The following is a 13406-nucleotide window of genomic DNA, read 5'->3' as shown; positions in this document are numbered from 1 at the left end:
CGAAGCACCAGCCCTAAAATCATTGAGTCATATAAATTGAGGTTATTACAGTTTTCGAAAAGAACCTATTAGCGAGGGGCGGATTTAAATAATTCCTTAAATTATAATAATAACAGTAATTACATTTAAAATTTTGCTTCAGTCGGTCTTTATAAAGTTTCAAATTTTGTCGTCTGATGCAATTACGAACTTAGACTTTTTAATATTGATTTCAAAATTGTCTTGTTTGAATTTTTCAAGTTCATTTCAAGTCTGCCAAACTTGCTATCATTTTTTTTAATATAGGCTACAATTACTCAATTTTAAATAGCAAGAAATAGTCAATTCGAACAGTAGCGAGTAAAAGGCGCAATTTCAATCAAATTTCACTTTATGAATCGTTCATTCAATTAAAGAATTTTTCCTAATTTTCTTTTGTTGGAAAATAAATCGCAAGGGCAGCGGTGGGGTGGGACCTAAACCGCCCTTGCTTTTGACGTAGTTTTAAAGCAAAGCGATATAATAAAAAATAAAAGTAATAATAACAGAATCGGACTAACATCAAATAATTTTTGTTTCTCTATTTTTTTACTACCTAGCCAACAACTATATCTCTTGAGAAACTCGAGCGGGCAGGGGTCGTAATCTAAATATGGGAAATAACGACTAAATGGGTGGTCCTGCTGAGTCTCCGCTGGTGAGGGGCTGAAAGTACTTTTGAAAAGTTAGTTTTTAATGCTTCAGAATCCACAGACAAGTCAATTCATTTGTACAGCAATTCTTTGAACCGCGCAATTGCCCTAATTGGGATAATGGGATAACGAGTCTGTTCTAACTTTAAATTGAGCAAGACGTAGCTCTTTACTCCATGTCGTTACGAAGTGACCCACGGTTATGCATTACATTATTAACATCAAATCAATAAAGGATTAAACTTCCGTCGCCAGAAGTTACTACCGAGGAGGCGATGGATTGAATTTATTGGATTTTTATATGAAAATAAAATGGAGAGAGCAGGCCTTTTTAGTAGCTAGATAAATTAATCGGCAAGACGTTAGCACGTTGCCGAAGTCATTTCAATTAACAACTTGTAAGAAATAACTTAAATATTATCGAAGGTTTAAGCAAGCAACGTCGATAAATTTTTTTAGAGATTTAGATTTCAAAATAAAATTTAAATCAGTTTAATTTATTGTGCACCAAATACATGTGGCATTGTGCAAGTTTAGCAGACTACAAAACAATGACGTGCGTTAGAAGTTAGAACTTGGATTCAAAACGAGAATAATAATAACAATGCACCTTGCAAAGTTCTATAAATGAAATTGATGACTAGCGCTATGAGTCCTGTTTATAAAGATAAAAAGTTGGATTTAGTGATACTTACCTTTGAAGTAGTTAGGATAAAGAAGCACCAGCAGATCCATTTTAAGGTATTGTGTTACAGTAAGATGGTTCTGGTTTCACTGAAGCTATAACTATATTCTTTGTTTGTTTGTGTTTTTTTACAGGATAGGCCAGTAACATTTAACAAAAAATGACATAATCAGGTTCTGAGGAAACTCTCTCATTCAGAATAATGTTTGTTGTGCTGTGGCTTATTCCAATCAGCATGTAATAACCTCAAATTTCTCAGTGAGCCACAGCCCACAAGCAAGCAAACTAATAACAATGAGTACATGTTATAGTAGGTGTAGGTGTTACGTAATATTACACAGATTTTTTTTCAACTATTTCAATTACTATTTTTTTTTAGACGAATTTCTGGTCAGAATTATAATAACTCTTACCTTGATCGGTAAAAAATTGTAATAATTCTGTGAAAGGGAAGAATGTTGAAGAATTACGTATGTGTTTATAAAGTCAAAAGTTCTTATTAGATGCACTTCTAATAGAGTTGAACTTCAGTATTTGAAAAATGTGATGTCATTTATAATGTGCAATTTTTAGCCAATAGGGCAACTGAACTGGCCAAGAGCAACAAAACAAAATATTTAGTTGTGTGAATAATTTGTGCGGTTTGTATACGTTGGCGCTTTTTTCCAAGGTTTTATTTTTAAATTGTTGGATCGATATTACGCGTTCTGATATAAATTGTGCCTCAAAAGTATACAGGCTATGTGAAAAAATAACACAAAGGAAGGAGCCGAAAATCCGAAAATGGGCGTGGGTATATTCCCACTGGTACGTCTCGTACGAATTTATGGGCGGGTAGAACCGGGGAAAGACGAGGGTTTTAGTTAAATGTAACCTATGTCGAATCACTCCCACTCTGGGTTTATATTACCGGTAGCTGAGCATGTTCATTGTGTTGAACTACGCTAGAGCACTAGAGTGTTAAAAGTTAGAATAAAGATCGCATTCTATATCACATTCTTCAGTCGATCGATCTATATTCAATTCATGTATATATACTGCACATCCAGCACATGTATATAAATTAGTAAAACATTTAACAAACAAGATCTACATGTTTGCAATTGTTTTGTGAAGGGCATGTTTCTAAGTAATGACAACAACATGTTTACCTTATAAATCTACGAAATAGAATTTCCAACTTAAGGTCGCTGCTATAAATGCCAGTTCACAGTCAGCACATTCGTCTAGTTACTTTCATTAAAGCCTTTCCCACTTGAAAGTAGCTGGCTGTATTGAAGTGTTGAAGGCCCTGCATGTTCAGAAAAAGAAATCAATACTTGAGCTAGTGACCTTAATTAATCCGCATTTTTTTTTCTACTCGGGGGTCTATTCTGTACTTATCAGATTACGAAGTGTAAGTCCATTAGATAATAGATTTCTATTCGAAACACTACGGCAAGCTATTTTTATTACGTTGTAAGTCAGATTCAATCTTGCCAACAGGGACAGCCGGATAGCGAAAACCGGCTATTAAGCCCCCCCCCCCCCCCTTTCCCTGGAGACTTAACATTTTCCATTAGCTCGAGGAAGAAAGGAATTGTTCAAAGCGGTTTACGTTATTAAAAATACCTGTAGAGGGAGTTGGTTAGATCCAGCCAGACTGCACTCGAGAGTGTAGATATTCTTGATGCCTAGATGCCGCCATCCAACTATCCTGGCAGTAGTTTCGCGATTCTTTTCGACTTCAAAACAACATTGGTTTGTGTCGAATAGCGGCGATTGGGCTTGCATTAATTGCACGAAAAACTGCATTGTCCCAACAGCGATAGAGAATAGAGCAAAAGAGAAAATAAAATAAAAATTATTATTACAAGGAAATTGAACAGAATAATGTTAGTGCACGATAACAAAAGTATTGAAAACATTCGCGATTATCCTCATTTCTTTTCGCATTTCTGTGTCAGCAATTTGAATTAGAAAACATTACTCTTTGTATCAAACTGAGAGAGAAAAGGCTACTGAAAAATTGAAATAAAATGTGCGGAAGCAACAATAATTTCTTTACATCCCGTTCGAACGGGACTATTTCAAATTGCGTACGGATCGGATCGAGGACTAACCAACCCTATAATACTAAGTCTAAACGAGCGTTATAATCTTGGCAATAAAAACACATATAATAATATTCAGAAGATTAAGCCCATTTAAGAGCCAATTACGGGAATTACCGGTAAGGAGGTAGTGTCGTCATCATCACCATTTTCGTCTTTCAATTTTTTCATGGTAGGATGGTCACCTTGAGCATCTTTCTGTGACCAATCGTCTGGACACCAACTCTGCGAGCCTTTACATCCGTACACAAAGGCGTTGAAGCGACGGGAATGACCGTGCATATCACACAAAACGGCCGGTTTTGCATCCAGTATCCGACATATGAACTCGAGTAAACCCTGCCAAAATGGGCGTAATAACGACTTGAAGAAAACAACAATAAAAAAAGCGACACTGAGCGATGAATACCTTGGCGTGATAAATGGTTGGATGGTGATGTAAACTGCGTGAATTTCACGCGACATGCAATAAAGAGAAAAAATAAAATCGTTAAGAAAAAGTAGCATTCATCGTCGAAAATGGTTCACGAAAAGTAGAAAAAAAAATAACATACTTTGGCGTTAGCCAACGACGGTTTAAATCCTCGTTACTTAGTTCGGTCCGGCTACTGTTGAAAATAAGAGAGAGAAATGCCCAAAATTATACGTGTGAAGGTGAATGCATTGGTATGGTGAATGATTGCTATATTTAAAAAAATTAACTAAAGGTGAGCAAGGCAAATTGGCTCTTGTACAGTTCACGTTTATCTAGTTAACATACCTTTGATTTTTTTTTTTGTGTCAACACCTGGACTATTTCTTTAAGCGTTGTTTAATCTCTACAATTTGTGTGTTCCCCATTCGCTTATTACATCATTCTGACACAGCAACATACAAATTTAACGGTTGCAGACCACGGTTTTATTTTATGTAGGTATTTTCGATAGGGGCCAGGGTAAGTTGGTGTTGCAAAAAATTCTTCCCACATAACAATACAGTACAAGAGGACAACGTGAAAATTCCTGGAATATCCTATCAAGTTTTTATTTGATATCATGGGAAAAGAGTTGAAAAAAAGTATCGACTTAACCTGAAATGATATCGAGTCGCGCGACTGACTGGATAACAGTGTTAAAAACGTGTGCGTGCTATTATGGCGACCAAAAGCATAAGGCGCATAATTATTTTCTTACGAACATACATATAAGCCTTGCCCAAAAAAGTAAGTAATTATTGAGATCGTCTTGTTTTGTAGTTATTATTGTAGCGAAGCTCATCTTCTTTGACAAGACGAAAAGCATAATTTGTAATTTGCTTCCATCCAGATAGTCTTTGAATGGTTTCCGGAATTCGTCGCGGTTTTCCGTTTTGAACAGTGTATTCCCGCCGATTCCCGCTATGTTATAGGTCGCTCGTCAGCAGCTGACCGCAATTTTAACACACTCATTTTTCCCCCCAAAGTTTCATAGGCAGTCGGCGTTAATAGTTGTTGCTTCGGAAGTCATTGAGCTGTTTTCCTTTCTTCTGAACCCTCGTGAGCGTCCCTGAAAGGATAAATTGAAATAAACTCTTTCGTGTACAGTTAACACCCCACGGCTAGGTATTACTCGAGGGCCAATCAGCACCATTGAATCACTAGTCGTTTTCCCGATGAAAAAGAAAACCATAAAAATAGTGCGCTTCATATAAAAGTGAGAAGGAAGAGTCGTCTACGAGACAGTTCACGTTTAGGAGAGCCGAGAAAAACATTGAAAGTTGTGCTTCCGCAATCGAAATTCGCGACAGACAGAAATGACGGCGAGGATTTCATCTTGTATTCTACTCCTGAGTTTCTTTGCGTCCATAACCGGTAAGCTAATAATAATCCTTCCTGACGCATAGATAAATTATTATTTCTTCCGTGCATTAAAACCCAAGATGCGCAAGATTACGGCCCGCAGAAAAAGTTATTTTGGTGAAAAAAAAAAATGTTTGGTTTGAACGAAAGCCTCAACTCCAAGCTTTGGCTAGGGGGGCTTTAAAAACAATTTTGAGGTTTACAGCTAAGATGCTGATTGATGTTCAGTTTAATAACATGTTTTGACTGCGGGGTCTTGACATGGGGAACGTAAAATAATACACTAGAATTAAGCCCTTGTACGATAGTGCTTGGAAGGCTCTGAAGAAACATTTCCCTTTGGAATTTTCTCAACTCAATTTCAAGCCTTTCCTGTGTTGCGTGCCAATTTTTGTTGACTACTGCAACTGCGAGGGAAAAAAAGCTATACAATATTACATCGTAATTTATGTCGACCCTGGTGTTTCTAGAACTTTTTTTCGGACAAGGTTAATCTTTTCGCATTGCATATCACATCCATCGCTGTACGTCAAGCGCTAAATTGTCACTTTTTCTGTTTGTTTTTTGGCAGCGGGTCAACGCATTTCTACCGCGAAAATCGGCGACAACCGATACTTCATCTCTTGGCAGAATCCCTACGCACCTCGTCTCAACTTCCATCTAGCTTACCAGTAACATTCGCCTACCCGAATGACAGTCTTGATGATGATTTATGAAAATATTTATTTTTACAAGGTACTGTCGAACGATTGCTATGGAGCTTATTAGTTTGGAATCAGCCGAAGAAGCCCAACAGCTTGCCGATTACCTTCGCCCCGGTAAGTTTTAACGAATACCTGCTATTTATATGATGTCCATAGAATTGGACAAATTGGCACCTTAGTCGTGGCCATCCCTTTTGGCAAGATGCAAATTCGGAAATCTATTAGAAGCGCCCTAAACCAATTCCCCCTTATTTTACGAGTGTAGGAGCCGCAGCAGCTGATTTTTGGACGTCGGGAAATACATTGGGAACTAGCACTTGGCTATGGCTGAGTAACGGATCTCCGTTTAACGGAACTTTTAACTACTGGCCCAACGGATTAGAACCTAACCGGTGGGTTGCATTGCATTTATTTCTTTTCTGCTATTTCATTGATTACATATAAATGTTCCGTACAAGAACGAGAAGTTAACGTACTGTCCTGAGGTTATTCGCGGATGTTTTCACTAGAGAATCAATAACGACAAAATATTTTTACCCAAGGACCGATCGTTAACTTCCCTTTCTTTGTTACCTCACAAAAGAAACATTAGAGATGTAAAAAACGTGACTGTTATTTTATTCACGCATTGATGGAACGGCTCATTTTTCACGCTGCATTTTAGATCAACCGATTCCAACTGTCTCCTAGTAACGGACCAGACACAAACTTGGCGAGCTGAAAACTGCGCCCAGAATAACCATTTCATTTGTGAGCAGACACGCTGCTACTTCTACAATTTCAATCCATTTGCCGCATTATCTACATCCCCTCAAGGCAACTCAGCTCGATAAAGCCGAAATTTATCAAGATTAAAAGAATTCATCGAGGTGTTAAGTATGAAACGGCACAAATTATGCATCATCATCGTCGTATGGCTTTGAATTAGTTAACATACGTTTGTTCATTCCGAATTTTACCTTTTTGGGCCATTGGTTTCTTAAATTATGTCTCTCTCAACTGGTTGGTTAACTTAATTGAATACATTTTTAATATAATTAAAATTAGTGGATATTATTTTGCAATAATTTTGTCCTATAAGAGATGCTTTCCGCCAGCATTTGGCGATTGGGCAAGCGGGCGACTTAGGTAGAATTAAATAGGTTAATAATGAAAGATTTGGAACGTACCATCCATGCACCGTCCCGTCGACATTCAACATTGGCAGAATAAAAAGTGGATGATGCTTTTCATCAGACTGTGCCATATCCTGAAGAGCGGTGACGACAAGGCCCCTCATGGACCAGGAAGAATTCGATTCGCAAGGATGGACTCGAGACATAAAAAGGCAACAGGACTGGGCCGACAAGCATCCCCAGTCATCGCAAACACAAGGAGCGAGACAGTTAAAAGACAAAGGTTAACATATGCGTCAGAAACAAAAGCATTCAAATAAGGTGAACATTTGTAGTGTCTCCTTCACTATATTACCTTCGCATCTCCATCATAATCGATGAGTAACAGTGGAACTGGGTTTCCACAAGGGGATCGGCAAAGAGTCGATATTCGTAACCGATCCATGCTATAGGATGGATATCCGATAGGAAATGGAGTCCTTAACCAGGTAACTACATCTGTCTGTAAAAGAAAGCAAATTTAAGTACATTTGAATAGCAAAACTAAACTTGACCTCACCATCAATTGGCTGTAAGTATACGGATAGTGATAAGCAATGTAGAAAACGTCATTGTCGTAAGGAACGGTCACACTGAAAACAAAAATGTTTGAATGAATCGACGAAGAAAACGTGACGATAACAATTTCTACGTGAAGGAAAGACTCCAGTAAGATGTTTGTTCGGCATTTGATTGTCGGAAGCCGTTGCGGTAATAACACATGGACGTGCCACTGCGCTCCCAAACCGGCTGGGTACGTGTTACCATATACCGTTTCACAGAGAACATCAAGGGTTGCATGCCTAATCCCATGTCAAAAATAAGGATCGTTAATAAAGGGTTACATCAATCATGTCACTAAAAAAACAATGAGAAACACAGAACATCAAGTAAAGTTAAATTTGTGCAATTTAACCTTGATGAAAGAGCGTTCGCTGCTTCTCCAAATTGATTACGTTGAAAGTGTAAGATTTTGATGAACACACTCCTTCGCCAGAAATACGAAAGTAAAACCACTGTTGACGACCAAACGAGTTGACGTCGGCATTCAGTATTAAATCGTATTCATGGCTTCCAATCTAACAGATAAAACATTTAACTTTAACATGGATGCCTTAAAAATAGTAATTACTCTGATGGGACGTTTTAGACTTTCATACCCTGATAGCACGACGTAGATTGCCGCTTTCGAAGCGCGATTCGAATTCCAGGGGAGCATTGGGTTGGCTAATGCGATGTTTTGTTGCGGCTTCAAAATCTTCCATGCGGATAGATTGAGTCTGTTCTGCATCCAATAACAAAGAGTCGAGATCGTAAACAACTTCTGGTCGATACGAATTCGGATTTAAAACCATATTCAATGATTTGAACAGTTTACTCCTAAACAATGAAACAAAATGGTTATTTTTAAACATCAATTTAGATTAATAAGGAAGTAATTCCTGTACCTGCAGACGTTGCGGTCTTTGATATAAAAGGGCTCTCTACCTGAGCTGCCACTCGAATTGCTCCAATCCGGACAGGGAATAAGACGAAACCCATGGATGGATTTCGTTCGACGCGCAAAAAATTCATAAATTTGCTGGCGATTCAAATTTGGTGGTACAATCTTAGATATGTTTCTAAGTTCGTCTTCCTCATATTGATCGGATTTCAGATCGAAATGTCGTCGGTATTGCTCTAGTTCTTCGGCACTTCGGTACGGATTAGTCGGTGGTGAGAATTTCTTTGACTTCTTTTTTGTCCCACTACAAAACGACCAGTTACGAGAACCAGGAAGTGAACCGTCTCCTATTTCTTCCTCTTCCTCACTTTCTTCACTCGAGTCGGACATCGCTCCATTACCTAATTTTAAAAAAAGATGATTCATGAAAACAGAAATCAAAAATAGTGAAATGTTGTACGGCGATGGGGTTGAGTGACATGGGGTTGGAATTGGGACTGGCGGAAGATATGAAAATGATGAACCTAAAGATCCGGAAGAGATGGATTCAAATGGCAGGTAACGGAAGGCAGAATGTGTGCCGTTAGTTACGGGCAGATCATGAAGTGGAACACATCTAAGAATAGTCTGCCCGATTTTGTGGATGAGGGTATCGCGAGCTTTTTCATTTGGTAACGCCAGCAAGAACGCGTGCAAGCGCTCTACGACTTTGGCTTCAATTATTACTTGGCGTCCTTCTTCTGAAATGTCAAAACAATGCCAACGACAATATCGTCCGCTGTAATCACAATAAGAAGAAATTATTTAAAAATCGTGATTACTATGTCGCGCAAGGCTCGATAAAATGGAAGCAGCACACTTGTGCTGTTTCAGTGTAAGTTTCCGGTTTCCTTCCTTTGACTCGAGCAACTTCAGCACATCGAGGACAAGTAGGTTTGCCTCGACCGTTTGGCAAACGGTCAATGTATTCGTCTCTGCCAAGGCAAGAAAAAAAGTCAAGAATAGTAACAGAAAATACTTTGAGCTGTCGTTCTTGTCTGTTATCATATGATTTTTTAGTTTATCCAAGTTTTGAAAATCTACGTGCGCATTTGAGAGTGCGAGAGGCCGAGAAATGTTGGCAAACCTGCAACGAAAGATACACGCATGACACTGGTGCTCAAAGGGTTATAATTCTTACTATTCTTAAAAATGTGATTGAGTATGCCCAACGCTAGAAAGCGTTGTTCTGTTAGTACAACAATCTCCAACTCGAAAGCCAGTTCGATTAGTACAGGCCATAGAAGTAACGTAGGGCTCACCACACTCGAAAAAGGAGCATCTGTATTTTAAATGCTTTTGTTTGTTATCATTGGTCACCTTGGATTTATTGTTATGATGACAATGGGTTTGAGTAGAGAACATACCTTTTTTGTTAGCAGATTGTGCTTCAAAGATAGATTGGGCAATGTAAAGTATATCACCCCGGGTTTGATTATTCCGTGTTATCTACCAGTACAAAAGACATCATTGTTACACAGGGCAAAAATACCCAATTTCGTTAACACATAAATCAAGATGTAGAATTTCGGGAACCATCCGACACTAAACCCAGTAAAAAAAATATGCGGCATAATAGAGATTGACTTAGCCCATTAAAATAATTAAACATAATAAAACTTTTTAATCAAAAGTTTTTAAACTATCGCGAAATCAGAAAGCACTTGCCGCCTGCTGGAAAGAATCAAACTACTCTTGGCATTTTGCCTAGACTTTTTTGGCTTCCGTTTACTGTTTTCTTTACGACGTAATAGACAAACATATCGCGTAATGATTCAAATTGGTTAAATTTTAAATATATATGAAAATAAATTCAGCTGTCATACCTTAAGAAGATTCACCAACTTCGAAAAAGCTACGGAACTGTATAGCTTTTCCAAAAAACGTTGCAAGTGTTTCGCATCTAAAAATAAATGTTTACATTGTATGCCCACTTGTTAATGTTGCACGGTGATATTACGTAAAAAAACGTGTTTTGAGCATAAAGGACATAACAACGATATTGTTGAATGAATAGCAATTATCGGTTGTTGAGATAAGAACATAAGAAACAAGATTACCTTTAAAACCGCGAAGAAGATTCTTCGTTCGACGAGTCAACGCTGCGATCGCCTCTTGATCTTCAGCGATCGAGTTCCATTCACCGAGGATTTCTTGTTCCACTTCTTCTTCCACCATTACATTCAGGCTTTTCTTGTAATATTTATTCTGTGTTGTACTCTGGAAACTTAACTGACTGGAAACCAGTCTGTTCCAGCGAATTATGTTCAACCTTCAGGATGCACTTTCACTGATAATCAAGTCCTTAAGAGTTGTAGAAACGAGTTCACACGAAAAACAAAAACAAAACATTGAGCCGGTACGAGCCCAAACAGGGGCCACCTATTGATGCAAATGCACACCTGGTACAATAAAATGAATTCGTAATGAGCGAGCGAGTCGTCTTTGCTGAAATTTGACATCGCCGAAAGGACAGAAGAAAATACCTGCAGCGTCGCCTGAGGCTCCTTAGTTGTCATCGCCCCAATACCTTCAGTGCGAGTGTGTCGTGAGTTGTTAAAGTTGGTAAAGTTTCACTTTATTCACCGACATAAAAATTATATTTTAAAAGTTGGACACGATCGCGTGTTTTACATACCTTTAACAATATCGACCACTCAAATAACTTGAAGCAGAATGTCTGCCAAAGACCAAATGAGGGCTATGTTAGATCAGTTGATGGGAACAACAAGAGATGGTAACAGAATAAATTATTTGCAGCATTGGAAAGATTCCATATATATTTTTTTTTCATGTGTAATAAGGTGAGAGTTCTCGATACAACGTCAAGTTTTCCGATCCTAAAGTCTGCAAGAGTTTTCTACTGGGATGCTGCCCTCATGAGATCTTGGCCTCAACTGTAAGTATTTAAAGAGATACTTCTCTTGATCCCTCAAACCTTCATTTATTTGAGAAAAAAAGCAACTCCTTGGTTGTATTGCTTGTAAAAGATTGTGCCTGAAAAGAATACTCCTTTCTGATCTTGCTTTGCAAATTTGTGTTGCAAATACTTGAATTGTTTCCCATTATGCACTCGTTTGCTAAATCAAGATCAGTTAGTCAGTTTCTCGAGACACAGGGGACCATTAAACAAGGGGACGTGACTTTTTAACTGATATTTCTATGTTTTTGCGTGGTGCAGTGATGTTATAATGGGGTATCAGCTACAGATTACTCATCGCTTTCTCAGTACCACATTACACCTCAAGTGGCCGTAAGTAAGACTCATGGCAGTGGTGCGTTGCCAACCTCCTTTGTACCTTATAAGAACAATCCAACAGCTACTTTTAATCAGCCAAAAAGTACAGTGGCTAGAATTTCCTGTCCCTAGTAAACATATTTAACTGTTGGTATATCAACAATATATGGCTGGCTATAGTGTCCATGCTGAGCCAACTCAAGTGAAAAAGGGCGGTTGGGTAAGTGTGAATCCACGAATCCTCTTCATTTACAACGGCTATCATTTTTGTTGTCTGGTTGGCGAGTCTGCCGTCAGCCAAGCTCCTGCATTCGTGATTTCTATTCGTATTTTTTAACTTACGATTCTTAGCGGATGGACATTGGAGAATGCGTAAACATTCACGATTTGGCTCTACGTGCCGACTACGAAAAGGCCAGCGAAACCAAGGATTATGGCTATCAAGTCGATGTGAGTTAGTTGCAACTACTTTTAACTAGCCCAATTACATTTTTTTTAAATTATTTTTTTCTCTCCTTTTAAGGCCATGGATCATTTGACCACTTTTGTTGGTGAATGCGACCGGAAGACAGAAGCTGCCAAAAAACGGCTGGCTGAAACCCAAGAAGAATTGTCTGCTGAAGTGGCCGCCAAAGCCCAAAAGGTTCGTTCGAGTATCCTAGATAAACATCCTTTCACAAAAATGTATTCAGCCGAACTCTTGCATGGTAACTTAGGTTCATCTTCTAGCAGAACAGATCGGTCAAAAGTTGGCGAAGGCGGAACAATTGGGCGCTGAAGGGTTCGTCGATGAATCGATGAAGATGATGGAAGAGGTATACAGTAATGTCATTCATGTCGTTTTTTCTGGATGAGTTCCATCCTTGTGCCGTCAAGGTTGAGGAATTCCGCAAAAAGAAGGCAACAGCTGAGCAAGAATATCGAAACGCCATGCCGGCCTCATCGTACCAACAACAAAAACTACGCGTCTGCGAAGTTTGCTCCGCGTACCTCGGCATTCACGATAACGACCGACGTTTGGCAGATCATTTTGGTGGAAAACTTCACCTCGGCTTCATTAAAATTCGTGAGAAATTGGCTGAACTTCAGGTAGCAAAGACTATTGTCTTTTTTAAACTTCCAAGTAGTAAATTTTTAACGACTTGTTACAGGTCAAAGTGGAGGAAAGACGGCGTCAACGCCACACTCAGCCAGTGGCGGACGATCGAGAGAAACAAAGGGAGCGACAACGTGAGCGTGAGAGAGAAGATCGCGAAAGGGAACGTGAGAGAGAAAGGGAAAGAGACCGACGGCGAGAGAGACGTCGTTCACGCGATAGATCACCAGAACGACCTCGTGACAGACGTCAGGATGGTAGAAACCGACCCCGTTCACCCGTGTCCCGCAATCACCGACAACGCTCTTCATCTCGAGACTCTGGCATCCACCCAGAAAATTATTAGCATCACACAATCAAGAGGTATTTTGACAAGAAACAATCCTGAACTCTCGCCCGTTGTCCATCCCTTGTTTTACTAAGTAATACACTTCTAATCTGAAACACTTGAAGTCTAATGTTTAAT

General features: G+C 38.9%; 3 protein-coding genes and 1 long non-coding RNA gene across 9 annotated transcripts; 3 read left to right on the top strand and 1 right to left on the bottom strand.

Moving 5' to 3' along the window:
• Positions 1-20: 20 nt before the first annotated feature.
• LOC124338469 lies at positions 21-1984 on the top strand. Of its 2 annotated transcripts, XR_006917847.1 has the most exons (4): positions 33-1412; positions 1491-1660; positions 1698-1826; positions 1888-1984. It is a non-coding gene; the product is annotated as an uncharacterized LOC124338469 (long non-coding RNA). The 2 variants fall into 2 exon arrangements; XR_006917848.1 differs by lacking the exon at positions 1888-1984 and having other exon boundaries at positions 21-1412; positions 1491-1713.
• Positions 1985-2038: 54 nt separating this feature from the next.
• LOC124338463 (cytosolic carboxypeptidase 4-like) lies at positions 2039-10983 on the bottom strand. 4 transcript variants are annotated; one of them, XM_046792543.1, is made up of 18 exons: positions 10667-10983; positions 10433-10509; positions 9974-10055; positions 9748-9888; positions 9389-9541; positions 9092-9307; positions 8572-8968; positions 8284-8503; positions 8040-8202; positions 7776-7926; positions 7644-7716; positions 7440-7586; positions 7139-7305; positions 4004-4057; positions 3859-3892; positions 3567-3788; positions 2968-3144; positions 2039-2647 (listed from the first exon to the last, which is right to left on the bottom strand). In XM_046792543.1, the coding sequence occupies exons 1-18, from the start codon at positions 10782-10784 to the stop codon at positions 2570-2572; spliced, it is 2670 nt and encodes an 889-aa protein (XP_046648499.1). In that variant the 5' UTR covers positions 10785-10983; the 3' UTR covers positions 2039-2569. The 4 variants fall into 4 exon arrangements, with proteins under 4 accessions (XP_046648499.1, XP_046648500.1, XP_046648501.1 ...); XM_046792544.1 differs by lacking the exon at positions 9748-9888 and having other exon boundaries at positions 10667-10982; XM_046792545.1 differs by lacking the exons at positions 10433-10509; positions 10667-10983 and having other exon boundaries at positions 9389-9693; positions 9869-9888.
• On the top strand, positions 5120-7012 carry LOC124338467. Its single transcript, XM_046792552.1, has 5 exons — positions 5120-5277; positions 5837-5936; positions 6001-6083; positions 6235-6361; positions 6634-7012. The coding sequence occupies exons 1-5, from the start codon at positions 5220-5222 to the stop codon at positions 6800-6802; spliced, it is 537 nt and encodes a 178-aa protein (XP_046648508.1). The 5' UTR covers positions 5120-5219; the 3' UTR covers positions 6803-7012.
• Positions 10984-11093: 110 nt separating the features above from the next.
• LOC124338465 (putative RNA-binding protein Luc7-like 1) lies at positions 11094-13384 on the top strand. 2 transcript variants are annotated; one of them, XM_046792549.1, is made up of 7 exons: positions 11094-11343; positions 11411-11505; positions 12196-12294; positions 12368-12487; positions 12561-12659; positions 12721-12933; positions 12996-13384. In XM_046792549.1, exons 1-7 carry the CDS (start codon positions 11283-11285, stop codon positions 13284-13286), a joined length of 978 nt encoding a protein of 325 aa, XP_046648505.1. In that variant the 5' UTR covers positions 11094-11282; the 3' UTR covers positions 13287-13384. The 2 variants fall into 2 exon arrangements, with proteins under 2 accessions (XP_046648505.1, XP_046648506.1); XM_046792550.1 differs by lacking the exon at positions 11094-11343 and having other exon boundaries at positions 11411-12064.
• The last annotated feature ends 22 nt before the right edge of the window (positions 13385-13406 follow it).

Source organism: Daphnia pulicaria, chromosome 4, assembly GCF_021234035.1.
Source record: "Daphnia pulicaria isolate SC F1-1A chromosome 4, SC_F0-13Bv2, whole genome shotgun sequence".
In the NCBI taxonomy this organism is placed as follows: Eukaryota; Metazoa; Arthropoda; class Branchiopoda; order Diplostraca; family Daphniidae; genus Daphnia; species Daphnia pulicaria.
Note: the sequence above shows the minus strand (reverse complement) of the source record. Positions and strands in the feature narration are given on the sequence as shown.

Coding starts and splice junctions, on each gene's coding strand:
- LOC124338467 (XM_046792552.1), top strand. CDS start 5,220: ATGACGGCGAGGATTTCATCTTGTATTCTACTCCTGAGTTTCTTTGCG. Junction 5,278..5,836: donor TTTCTTTGCGTCCATAACCG/GTAAGCTAATAA, acceptor GTTTTTTGGCAG/CGGGTCAACGCATTTCTACC. Junction 6,362..6,633: donor AACGGATTAGAACCTAACCG/GTGGGTTGCATT, acceptor GCTGCATTTTAG/ATCAACCGATTCCAACTGTC.
- LOC124338463 (XM_046792543.1), bottom strand. CDS start 10,784: ATGGTGGAAGAAGAAGTGGAACAAGAAATCCTCGGTGAATGGAACTCG. Junction 8,203..8,283: donor ATCTACGTCGTGCTATCAGG/GTATGAAAGTCT, acceptor TTTATCTGTTAG/ATTGGAAGCCATGAATACGA. Junction 2,648..2,967: donor CTAACCAACTCCCTCTACAG/GTATTTTTAATA, acceptor CTGAACATGCAG/GGCCTTCAACACTTCAATAC.
- LOC124338465 (XM_046792549.1), top strand. CDS start 11,283: ATGTCTGCCAAAGACCAAATGAGGGCTATGTTAGATCAGTTGATGGGA. Junction 12,488..12,560: donor TGGCCGCCAAAGCCCAAAAG/GTTCGTTCGAGT, acceptor ATGGTAACTTAG/GTTCATCTTCTAGCAGAACA. Junction 12,660..12,720: donor CGATGAAGATGATGGAAGAG/GTATACAGTAAT, acceptor TGTGCCGTCAAG/GTTGAGGAATTCCGCAAAAA.